This window comes from Papaver somniferum, chromosome 2 (genome assembly GCF_003573695.1).
Source record: "Papaver somniferum cultivar HN1 chromosome 2, ASM357369v1, whole genome shotgun sequence".
Taxonomy (NCBI): domain Eukaryota; kingdom Viridiplantae; phylum Streptophyta; class Magnoliopsida; order Ranunculales; family Papaveraceae; genus Papaver; species Papaver somniferum.
The window spans coordinates 62,176,487-62,189,363 of NC_039359.1; the positions used below are offsets into that span (position 1 = coordinate 62,176,487).

Genomic DNA, 12,877 nt, shown 5'->3' on the forward strand with positions numbered 1-12,877 from the left:
CCCCCCCCCCCCACCCAACAAAACTCACAAAAAATTATTGTGGGAATGTTATAAATACCCTCAATTTTTGTTGACCTTGCACAAATATCCCAAGGGGGTAAAAAATAATTCTTTTGGAGTCAACTTGAGAAAGTTACTTCCACTTTATGGAAGAAACTTGTATAAAGTTGCATCCACTTCTAGAACCAACCCGTGCTAGTTGTGTCTACTTCTGAAAGCAACTTGTGCTAGTTGCTTCCACTTTTCAGAAGGTAAGGGTATTTTTAAATATTACATAAGGGTATATTTTAAGGTGCGAATTTTGAGGGGTATTTAAATAATCTTCCCAAACTTATTTTGACCCTTTAAAATAGCCATAAATTATATTTTACGCTCCTCTAATAAGAGAATAGCCATGTATTACACTAAATTAGTTTCCATTAACCCTATAATTAAGACCTAAACATTGTGGAAAACAACCTTATGCTGAAATCAAACCTTGAACCTAGTATTAGCATACTCAACAACACACAAAACATTACCATATGCAGCAAGAACACTACATATAGTTCATACTAAAACAGATTGTAGTAAAAGGAAATAGAAACACTCAAGACACTTAAACCTTCATGACTTATTATCAACTTTTATTTCCTCACATTACTTAATGATTGATGAAAACATATTTTACTTTATAAAACTTATGAGGCTAGAAGTGAGTCCTAGTCATGCTTGCCACATGTCACTCCAACGTTTCCATCATGAGTTGAAGGATACCTCATGGCTACATTGGACAGCTCATATGACTTGGCAAGCTAAAAGACATGCCATGCTTAGACTCAACCTTATCTTGCATTATTAACCTTAAGATAGTCTTTAGTGCATGATATTTGGAGGGTTTCTAAAGATATTTGGATAGAGAAACACACCTATGTTTGTTTACTGGTTTCTCTGTGACATAAGATGGTCTGGTGGTGAATCATTTGCATTATGCTGATGATACTATACTCTTTGTGGATCATAGAAAAGAGGAGATGACAAATTTGTTTTCTACCCTTCATTTTTTTGAATTCATTGCAGGTCTTAAAGTTAATACTTAAAAAAAAAAAAAAAAAAAAGACTTATAGCTAGAGGTGCCAGAACTACATCAATGGACTGAGGAGATTGGCTGCAAAACTGATACATTACCATTCATGTATTTGGTATACCTTTGGGAGAAAAACCAAATAGCACAACAATCTGGAACCCTGTATTTGATGCAAGACTCTCTTTTGGAATCAAATTTTTCTTTCAAAAGGTGGCAAGTTGGCTCTTCTAAAACATTTTCTCAGTTCATTCCCCATATATTAATTTTCTCTCTTTAAAGCTCCCATATCCATTATAAATACTCTAGAGAAGAAGATGAGGGATTTTTTATGGGAACACAAAAATTCTGGAAGCAAATGCTCTCATTTGATTAACTGGAAAATGGTCATGGCCACCAAAGAAAGAGGAGTTCTGGGGGTTCTTAATCTCAGATTGATAAATCAAGTTCTTCTAGCAAAATGGTGTTGGAGATTTGGGATTGAAAAGTCTCATCTCTGGTACAAGCTTATTGAAGAGAAGTATGGCACTAACTTCTCTTTTTGGATTAAAAATATGGTTGTCTCTTCTCATGGAGTTTCTTTCTAGAGAACTATTGTTGAATGCAGTTCCCTTATTAAAAAGAATCACTCTTTAAGTATTCACTTTGGTGCAAACACTTCATTCTGGCATGACAGATGGATCGGGGAATCATGTTTTATGAATTCTTTCAAGTCTTTGTACAAGCTGGGCAGATTGCAGAATGCTAGCATTGTTGAGCACATCATAGATGATGGATCATGGAAGTTTGACTTCAAAATATGCCTGACCAATGAAGAGTCTACCTTATTGTGGACTCTACTGCATATCATTGGTTCAAATCCACCTACATTTGATGCTCTTACATATACCAGAAGATGGCCATTAACCACGAGTGGAACTTTTTCAATCAAGTCTTTGTATGCTAACATGATCAGTAATGCTGGAGATGATAATTACCCTTACAAATTTGTCTGGCTTTCTGGTATTCCTCCAAAGGTTAACTTCTTATTATGGTGTGCTGTTCACGGAAAGCTGAACTCTCAGGACATGATGCAGATCAAGGGGATTGATATCTATAGCTCTTGTATTCTTTGTGGGGATTGTACAGAATCTCAGGATCTCATTTTCATCCACTGCAAAGTTGCACACAAGATTTGGTGCTCTATTACACCAAATGATCGATGGGCATGGGTATTTCCAGATTCAATGATTAATTTAGCCAGAATTTGGTTTCACAATCACCTATCACCTACTGGAAAGATAGTTTGGAATCTGATTCTAGGAGCTATTGTTTGGGTTTTATGGAGGGAAAGAAACTGTCGCACTTTTGAAGAAAAGTATACCTTCAAGACAGATGAAGAGTTATGCAATGAAGTTAAAGCGCTTGTGTTAACTTAGGCAGCAACTTTTGGTAACAAAATCCATTTAAAGTTTTCATAAATTGTAAGCAACTGGATTATAGTTTTTGCTTAACTCTAGTTTTCTGTTTTCTTTTTCCTTTTTCTACTACTACTTGTAGTACTTTGTACATTCTATATCGTTAATAAAATTCTCTCTTTTTATAAAAAAAAAAAAGATGAAACAAAATCCATTGCATCTTTAATTATTTATTTCATACGTAATCCCAAAAATTTGTAACGGCCTGCGGCCATCTAAAAATTTAGTACTTTTCGACATCAAAATTTGTCACTACTAAGATACATTTTTGGTTATGTTCTTACCTTTACATTTTTGGTTATTAAGATTAGTAGAATTAGGCGTTCATAGAAGAAAAAAAATTAGCCTACCCATACATAAATTTTTGATTTCGTCGTTGGCATATGCCAAAGAAGATCAACATTGCGGCCCATAAGCTGGCATCCTATGTTATGTTTCAAAAAGTCTAAGCTATATAGACTTGTAATGTGTTACCCTCTGATGTTGTTACTCTCTGTAATGTAACAACTTAGTTTTTCTTTCTGGTTATCTGTTTATATCGGAAAAAGAAAAGAAAAAAATGATCTTTTACGCAGGAAACACAAAATTTTCAGCTGTCAAACCTCAGAAGAGGGGTTTTGTTTATGAGGAAGGATCCATGGACACTCTTAGATGGACACTATCATACATGATTTGTGTGATTTTCCCCGCAAATCCCAAACCACAATAAATTTTAAATCTAATATTTTGATGATTCGTTCCTCTTATAAGACTCAACATTCCTACCAAAAATAAGCACAATTCGAGATACCAAGCCTCACCATCTACCGATCTTAATTTCAACTATTGATTTTTAACGGCTGATATTCAAAGGGGTAGATGGTGGTGTTATACGTCTCGAATTGTGCTCATTTTTGGTAGAAATGTAGATTCATATAAGAGGAACGTAACATCAAAATATTAGATTTAAATTCATTGTCGTTTGGGATTTATGGAGAAAATGACAAAAATCATGTATGATAGTGTCCATCTAAGTGTGTCCATGGATCCCCCATAAAACAAAATAAATAAATAATAAAGCAAGTAAAGATATAGTCAAGCATAAGAACTATGATCAAGGAATCTTTTTTTCGTTACTAATTACCCATCAAAGTAGTACACTTATGCATTTGTTATTAATCACAGATTATCATCGAGCGTAAGACGACAAGCAATCTCGGTTATCCCAAAATTTCCAAATATCACTGGATAATAAGTACCTTCTACTATCAGATTAATTTCAGCTAAGCCATGATGAAATACTCTCTCAATGTATAACCTAATCGAATGCCTTAGGGTTTGTTAATCTAGGTTGATCCTAGCATTAAACACAGTACTCTCGGTCTAGTTATTAGTGATTGCTTCATAGAATCCATTTGCAAGGTCTCACGATTTCTTGTTGGATTAAGGAATTGCAATACAACTACGGTCTCTCAATATTTAATAGTCGTTATCAGTTCATCAACTGATTTAGTTGGTCACCTAAAAAATCAACCAATCAATCGTACATATTAGTCATAGTAATCATACATATTAGCTCATCATCGCTCATGGTAATACCAACGACATGAGTAGTTTCAAATAAAGTTTTCTTTCCTTAATAATCAATACCTAAGTCAAACAATCTTACTCAAGGGATTGCTAGAAAGAACTCATCCTTTTTTCCTTGGCCATTTGTGAGTTCCTCACGAAATTCAAAACAAAGAGTACGGTTAAAATCATATATCCATATACGAAAATAATTATACCTTGATATAAATGCACTTCTCCGGATGAGCATATACGAATAACATCTGTCTCAAACGCAACTATAAAACAGAAAAAAAATTACATAATAAAGAAAACAAGAAAATTAGACTTCAAAGCTGAAATTTCAAACACATGGGAGAAGCTAATTTAACTTCATAATCTAACAAGTAACAATGCTAAACATTAGGATTTGTCATTTAGATCACTTAGTTCCATAAAAACTCGGGTTGGATCCGTCATACGTGGATTGGTTAGCTTTATCTAAATCCTATAATAATCTTTGTGGTAAAAGGAAAGAAAATGAATTTGATCAAGACAAAATTAGATTTGAAGTCCAAAAACCTAATTTATATATTACTATATTAGATCATTATACTTGCTAAATCGTAACTAATATATTGTTTGAAAAATAGTAAGATAAAAAAGATAAATCTTTTTTGTGTTTCTTTCCTTTTTTCCTAAAGTTGATTAATTTGTTCTTTGTCTTCAAAACTCGAAATCACATTGTAGGTCCTTAGCAAAATAATCAAATCAAATACTTGGACCATCTCTAGCTGTATCTACCTTCATTCATAAATCATACGCCACATTAAATTTTCTTACTTTTTAAGAAAGAAAAGTGTTTCTAACGAAAAGTTCTAAGGGAAGATAATGCAAGAGGTAGTTATAAAGATAAAAGTTCTAAGGGAAGATAATGCAAGAGGTAGTTATAAAGATATTCCAGTTGCAGAGAACCTCTTTTAGGATATGAAGAATCCTAATCAACAGTTTGTTTCATGAATACAAGTAAGAATGCATGTGTTATGTTATACTTGCATTTTGGTATTTGCATGTGTTAATAATACGAATTTTGAAAATAATATAATGATTTTCTTAACAATGAAAATTTGATATTAATATTTGTACTGATTATATAATAATTCAAAGAGCTCTGGAAACAAACAAAATTTTGTTTTGTACTTTAAAAAGCATAAAGATTTTAAGTTTTCGATTTATTTTTAAAACGACGAAATATTTGAAAAGATATAAATAGAAATGTATGGTAAGTTTCTACCCGTGAAAGTATATCTTATGTTAGATGTTATGAGTTCGTGATGTTGGGTGTTAAATATTTAATGTAAAGGTTATACTAAATCATATTTGATAAACCAAACTTAGATTTTTTTCTTTTAAAATAGTTACATAAAGTGAAAAAATAAATCTTTTAAAATACAAAAATTACCTAATAAAGAATCTTCTTCAAGTAGACTAATACACCTCTTTGCTTTTCTTACTTCTTTTATAATTTCCTTTTCATTCTTTAAAATTTAGAAGTGTAAATTTTTCATAAATATTTAAGAACGTATTTTTGATTCATTCACTTGCTCTTTTATAAGTTTAGATTGTTGCTCAGCGAATTTATCATTTTTATTCGATGTTTTTCGGCTGCTCAAAATATCATTTAACAAAGTTATATTATGACCCAACATTTTTACGGTAAAAAAAACAACAACAAAATGATGCATGTACATTTCTTTACAAAAATAAAAATATGCTACCTGAGATTTTGATTCTTAATTACGAGGTTGATAGACACACTTTTGTGTTTAAGTTGTCCTCAATTTTATGTATTGTTGGTACTCAGATTTGTGCTTATTTTTGTGTTTTGTGTGTTTGTAGGTATTTTTGGAAAAAAAACATTTTTGGAAAAATCGGCTCGAAAAATTATGCCGAACATCCCCGAAGGACAACTGCAAACAGACCCCAGTTTTGGATAAGGGGCATCTCAATTACTAAGGGGCACCTCAATTGGGCATCTGCTATTCGCACCCCAGTCTGGTTAAGGGGACTTCATCCTCTTCGTTTGAATTCAGAAATATGGTGGCAAAACTGGAACAGAATTAGGGTTGGTAATTTGAAGAAGTTCTAGGGAGATTCAATAGCTGAAATCACTCGGGTTTGTTCTAATTTTCAACACATGAACGGTATGGGTGTTGGATTCAATCCAATTTGGCTAGATAATCACCAATCGAAAAACTCAGGACTGGTATATTTCCCGTGAGAATATTCTCGGGACTTGGAAGATTTGCACGATTTGCACGAGTCAGAGCATGGAGATATTCTTCTGAGACGTCTTTTGAGCATGATTGGAGTGTGCTGTCTTCGAAATACCGCGTGGAGAAACCAAAAATGGAAATTATTCCCTAATCTGGCCGTGAAGAATAATCGCATTCAATGGGGAATATTTGGAGTTATTAGAGATTATTTTCGGTACCATAAAGTTATATAAGTTGTTTCTAAGGAGTAGAGTCGAGGAGGGAGAGTTTGGGGAGCAGTTTAGAGATTCAACAGAGCTAAAAATCAAGTTGCAGGAAAACTGTTTTCTGCTGGTGCACTGAAGAACACGAAGAACTTTAGAAGCACAGAGACAGTCGTTTATCAACAGTGACAACGACATAGGGGTGAGGGTCGTATGCTACAGCATCAGTGACAGTTCACATATATCGTTCTCTGTAACAGCTGGTTTGTAACACTTATAACTGTTACAAACCCGGTTTTTAATTATTTTCTCCCATATTATCATCATTGTAAGCACATTTTGAGCAATGAATTATCTTTTTGAGCGTGTTTCCATGATGAAAAGCTAAACCCAATCCTTGGGGCGATGGAGGAAGTTGTTGTTTCGGTAAAAGTGATATATCTTTATTTTAAATTAATTATAGCAATTCTATTATGATTTTTGCATTGAACTAAAAATGGATTATATGATTTTGATTAGTTAGGTGTATTTTCTCTTGATAGAATATGCTTGCTTTAGAGTTTTGATATTCTATGCTTGGATTAACATCTATTCTTTTAAAAATCTACATGTCTAGGCAATACTATTAGAATCAATTTGAATGTTGAGTTGCGAAATTATTGTTTTATAAATAATTTAATATTAATGATTTAATAAAACAATAATTTGAATGTCTAGGCAATAATTTAAATTTTATAAATGATAATATTAAACTCAAATAAAAAAAAGTGATGTGAATATTGTGGAGAGACTGGGGCTAGGATTCCACCATTGGTCGATATTATCATTTATAAAATTTAATAATATAGCCTAGACAATCAAAATAATTTAATATTAGTGATTTAATCTCAATTTTGAATGTTGATAGAAATTCAAAAATTCTAGCCCCAGTCTCTCCACAATATTCACATCACCTTTTTTTTATTTGAGTTTACTATTATCATTTATAAAATTTAATATTGTTTCCTATACAATTAAAATAATTTAATATTAGTGATTTAATAAAACAATAATTTCGCAACTCAACATTCAAATTGATTCTAATAGTATTGCCTAGACATGTAGATTTTTAAAAGAATAGATGTTAATCCAAGCATAAAATATCAAAACTCTAAAGCAAGCATATTCTATCAAGAGAAAATACACCTAACTAATAAAAATCATATAATCCATTTTTAGTTCAATGAAAAAATCATAATAGAATTGCTATAATTAATTTAAAATAAAGATATATCACTTTTACCGAACCAACAGCTTCCTCCATCGCCCCAAGGATTGGGTTTAGCTCTTCATCATGGAAACACGCTCAAAAAGATAATTCATTGCTCAAAAGGTGCTTACAAGGATGATAATATGAGAGAAAATAATTAAAAAACCGGGTTTGTAACAGTTATAAGTGTTACAAACCAGCTGTTACAGAGAACGATATATGTGAACTGTCACTGATGCTGTAGCATACGACCCTCACCCCTCTGTCGTTGTCACTGTTGATAAATGACTGTCTCTGTGCGTCTAAAGTTCTTCGTATTCTTCAGTGCACCAGCAGAAAACATTTTTCCTGCAACTTGATTTTCAGCTTTGTTGAAACTCTAAACTGCTCCTCAAACTCTCCCTCCTTGACTCTGCTCCTTAGAAACAACTTATATAACCTTATGATACCGAGAATAATCTCTAATAACTCCAAATATTCCCCATTGAATGCGATTATTCTTCACGGCCAGATTAGGGAATAATTTCCATTTTTGGTTTCTCCACGCGGTATTCTGAAGACAGCACACTCCAATCATGCTCAAAAGACGTCTCAGAAGAATATCTTCATGCTCTGACTCGTGCAAATCGTGCAAATCTTCCAAGTCTCGAGAATATTCTCACGGGAAATATACCAGTCCTGAGTTCTTCAATTGGTGATTATCTAGCCAAATTGGATTGCATCCAACACCCATACCGTTCCCGTGTTGACAATTAGAACAAACCCGAGTGATTTCAGCCGTTGAATATCCCTAGAACTTCTTCAAATTCCCAACCCTAATACTGTTCCAGTTTTCCCGCCATATTTCTGAATTCAAACGAAGAGGATGAAGTCCCCTTAACCAGACTGGGGGTGCGAATAGTAGATGCCCAACTGAGGTGCCCCTTAGTAATTGATGTGCCCCTTGTCCAAAACTGGGGTCCGTTTAGCAGTTGTTCTTCGGGGGTGTTCCGCATAATTTTTCGAGCCGATTTTTCCAAAAATGTTTATTTTCCAAAATTACCTACAAACACACAAAACACCAAAATAAGCACAAATCCGAGTACCAACAATACAGAAAATTGAGAACAACTTAGACACAAAAATGTGTCTATCACAGGTCTGTTGTGGACATTTTGGTTTCCATTTCACCACTTTTGCAACCTATGAATGCGACCAACTGTAGGGCGTCGTATAAAATACTTCATCCGATTTTTCTTATGCACATGAAAGTTTAATATTACATGTTATATCAATGTATTAAATAAATATATGAAAACATACCATGATCCACGATTCCTGTGATAAACAACATCAACAAAAAGTTTTTATTAGAAATTGATCAATGATTAACAATAATAATGCATAATCTATGATTTGATTAGTTGATGAGTAGATATAACTCATTGTTTGTAATTGGTTGATAAAATAAACTATCGTTCAATCTCGTCAAACTCGATTAAGAATCTCTAATTCCTTTAATTTTAAATATGTACCTTCTACAAAAGAAAGTCCAGAAGTCAATCTAAAAACGTATGAAATCAAAAAACCACACAAAATCATCAATATCATATATATACACCAAAATTCAGAATTTACAAGCAATATGTTCTTAGTTTGTTGATAATGTAACCAAATCATATCATACTTCTTTTATATTATTTCATCGTCTAAAGTTATATTTGTTTCATTCATGTGTTTTTATTTTCCCCCAAAAGAAAAGAAACCTTTAGATAAAGAAATCGTATGTGAGTAAACTTAAATTTGGGAATTTTAGACATCATATGAATGAGTAAGTATATGAAATTGTATATTTATTATTTACTATTATTAAGTGTATTTTTTATAATCATATACTCCGCCAATTTTTGGAAAACAGATTCTATCACTTTTGAAATTAGCCTAACTCTTTTTTAGAAATATGGGTAGTATACTAACTTATTGGTTATTTGTATATATTCAGAAACTTATAGTGTGAAACGAATATTACACTGAAATAGGAGGACATTTTAGGTACGAGGAATGATATGTACTCATGAGAAAAAATGTTACAGGTTTCAATTCTGAATGACAACTATTTCCGCGTAGGTTATGTTTTTTATTTAAATCTAATGTTATAAACTAACTTATATCAGTTAATTCAACGTAATTTTAGGAATTAAGTTATGCTTATTATTTAAATGTAAAGTAAAGTCACGAATAGGTTATGTATTTCATTTATATTAATGTAATGCTATGAAATACGAAGTAGTTTATGATTTAAAAATCACACTCCACTGATACCCGATTTTTCTATAACAACTCTATTTTTCTATCCCTTCGATTTTATTGGCTAGTTTTCAAAATTCTAAAGACGTTGAAGTTTCTCTATATAATGGAATCCATTCTCCAACTCAAATTGTCTTAATCAATAAATATTTCATCTTTTATCTATTACTACACGTTTGTTCGAAATCACTCTCAATGTGGCACCATTCACTGGCGAATAAGATACCGGTCTTGTTGAAGCGCACACACTGAAGGCAGTTGAGGGTAATACTAATTAAGCAATTAACAAAGTTTGGGACCATATACCTCAATTCTTTGCGACACTGACCGACAATAAAAATCTGAGAACTATGACTCAATTTTAAACTAGATTCAGTATCCACAAAAATGTTGTAAAAAAATATATTGACTATATTCTGAAGAAAATCAAGCTCATCCAAACAGACGATTGATAAACGAGTGAGTAACCAACTTTGTTGCAACATAATCTTACTAATTGGTTTATTTGACTTGCCTTAAATAATACTAACTTAGTCATAAATATCTTGTATCTTCAGATAAACCTATCTCGAAACAGATATTTTAAACTCGAATGGATACAGTTTGATCATGCCCAATGCTATTATGACCTCCTGTATGAAATTCTTTGGGGCTATGAAACTTAAAATGTAACGTTCTTTCATTGTAATGTTATGAACTAGGTATTGTCTTTTGCTTTTGTAGTCTTGAACATAAAGTGTCTTTTGCTTTTGTAATCATAAGCAAAAGTAAAATAAAACCATAAATATGTCCTTTTTATTTTAAATCATCATTATTTTCAAAAGTTTGAAAACAATGCGTGAAATATTATCGGAATTGGTGAAACCATGGGAACATGTCATCAAAAGTAGATGCATTCGGTCCGCAGATATGGGTCGAGACCTCACAATCATAAGGAAACACATTCATAAAAGTATCTATAATACCTGTAGTAGGATGAAGTCGGTCGTAATAATCTCTTGATACAAGGAGCATGCATAATCTCATAGTCGCAGCTTCAACTTTTAAACACCCAATAACTTCGTCATTGCTCCAACAAATATTTGTTTAAATATGTGAGAAGATAAAAACATATATTAAAGGATATCAAAATTATAAATGAGACAAGATACTAACATTCGTCCCCCATTAAGGTTCATAATTGTGGTGTTGCACCCGACTTAGATATCCATCCCCAACATGTATTTTGTATGCTTGCCCCTTCTCATCGACGAGAGTGATTTAAGTAGGTTTTGGTTGCGGGAAAAATGGATGTTGTTTCGCATGCAAAGTTGGTGTATAAATTAATTGATGATGCGACGGTCTTTGATTCACAATACTAGGACCTTGTGAACCATGTAAATTCTGATTCTCAACCCAATGAGTTTATGTACTCTCCAATAGACTTTTTAGACTAGAAAATTATGTACTCCTTGTCATCTATAACGTCAAAATAATATCATGCAATACTTTTTTCCATTGGAATATCTCATTTAAGTCAATCAATTTCTCTGGTCGGTTATGAGGCATCACTATCTGTCAAGTAACTTTCCTACGAAAGCTATCTTCCAAGTACGAAGTGTCATATCCTTTATCCAAATCGTAAAACACTTTACTTCCTTTTGAATTTTCCTGACCATTCTGACTTTTGACTTAAATATGTGCTTAATTACTTTCCACCCTCCATATCCATGTTGTTTCATCAATGATATAATGTTATTTATTTTATTACGGACAATAACAAGTGATTCTTTCATACATCTAATTCTTTGCCCATTCCTTTTCTAATTTGACTAACATCATATATCCGACCATTCCACTGGTCTACATGTTGTACTCTTATGAGGTGAGTTATCTTATGTTATGAAATATACACCGAAAGTTCGAAAAACCAAAGGCTGAACATTATTGAAAATATACTTTCATCAAAAAAATTTACGAGGGGTATACATACAGATACTTTTATCAAGATTTTTTTTTGTATCCATTGCATTATGTTATCCAAATTCCGATGTATCCGAGCAAAGATGGATTGTTTGAGAACTGCTCTGTTGAAACCACCCATTGCCGATACGTCAATTTTAGTTCCAAAATTTAGTCGCTTGAATTGGTTAATAAAATAAACTTCGTTAGGTTTGACTTGGGACATAGAAAGATTAAGGAAACCTCTAGTTACCCATTCAAGATATAAATACGTACGAAATAATATAAATATAAACACCATCCTTTAGATTGAGGTTAACAGATATTGCCTTTGAATTGTTTCATTTCTATCAAGTTCTTACAGAGGTATCTTTATTGAAAACATAACATGATTTTAGTTGTTTAGATAATCATTCATATATGGTATATGTTTCAAAGAAAGAATATACATTGGTTTTTCTAAAACTTATTATATTGATACATAATATAATTTACTGTAGTTTCATTGTTCCGACATAACATTAATATGACTCTCTCCATGGATTAATCATCGTGGATTATTATAACTTCAAACTCATGATTAATATCCCAATCCAAGCCTTTATATCTTCTACCGGGAGAAGCAATTTAGAGGTTAAAATTGAAACTCCTCCACTAATTGTAGAAAATATCATCCTACCGACCCACATCAGAAACATAATTATCAGCGTTCAAAGTAAGATTACATTTTAAAGAATTAATTTAATTGTGCTTTGTCAATAGACAAGAAGTTGTATCACTTCAGAATACTCTTGTTAAATTGTTGAAAGAATTATCTTGTCTTTAAACTTTTAAAATAATTTTTTGCACCAGAAAAGGTTTCAATATTCCTTGAA

At 32.2% G+C, this 12,877-nt stretch overlaps 1 protein-coding gene across 1 annotated transcript; it reads left to right on the forward strand.

The window, feature by feature from the left end:
• The first annotated feature begins 1,446 nt into the window (after positions 1 to 1,446).
• Positions 1,447 to 2,481, forward strand: LOC113351192. The gene is made up of 2 exons (XM_026595222.1): positions 1,447 to 1,583; positions 1,740 to 2,481. The coding sequence occupies exons 1-2, from the start codon at positions 1,447 to 1,449 to the stop codon at positions 2,479 to 2,481; spliced, it is 879 nt and encodes a 292-aa protein (XP_026451007.1).
• Positions 2,482 to 12,877: the final 10,396 nt, after the last annotated feature.

Bases quoted from the DNA above. Each gene is read 5' to 3' on its own strand.
- LOC113351192 (XM_026595222.1), top strand. From the start codon at position 1,447: ATGGTCATGGCCACCAAAGAAAGAGGAGTTCTGGGGGTTCTTAATCTC. The intron at 1,584-1,739 runs GTATGGCACTAA...CTGGCATGACAG, and splicing joins TACAAGCTTATTGAAGAGAA to ATGGATCGGGGAATCATGTT.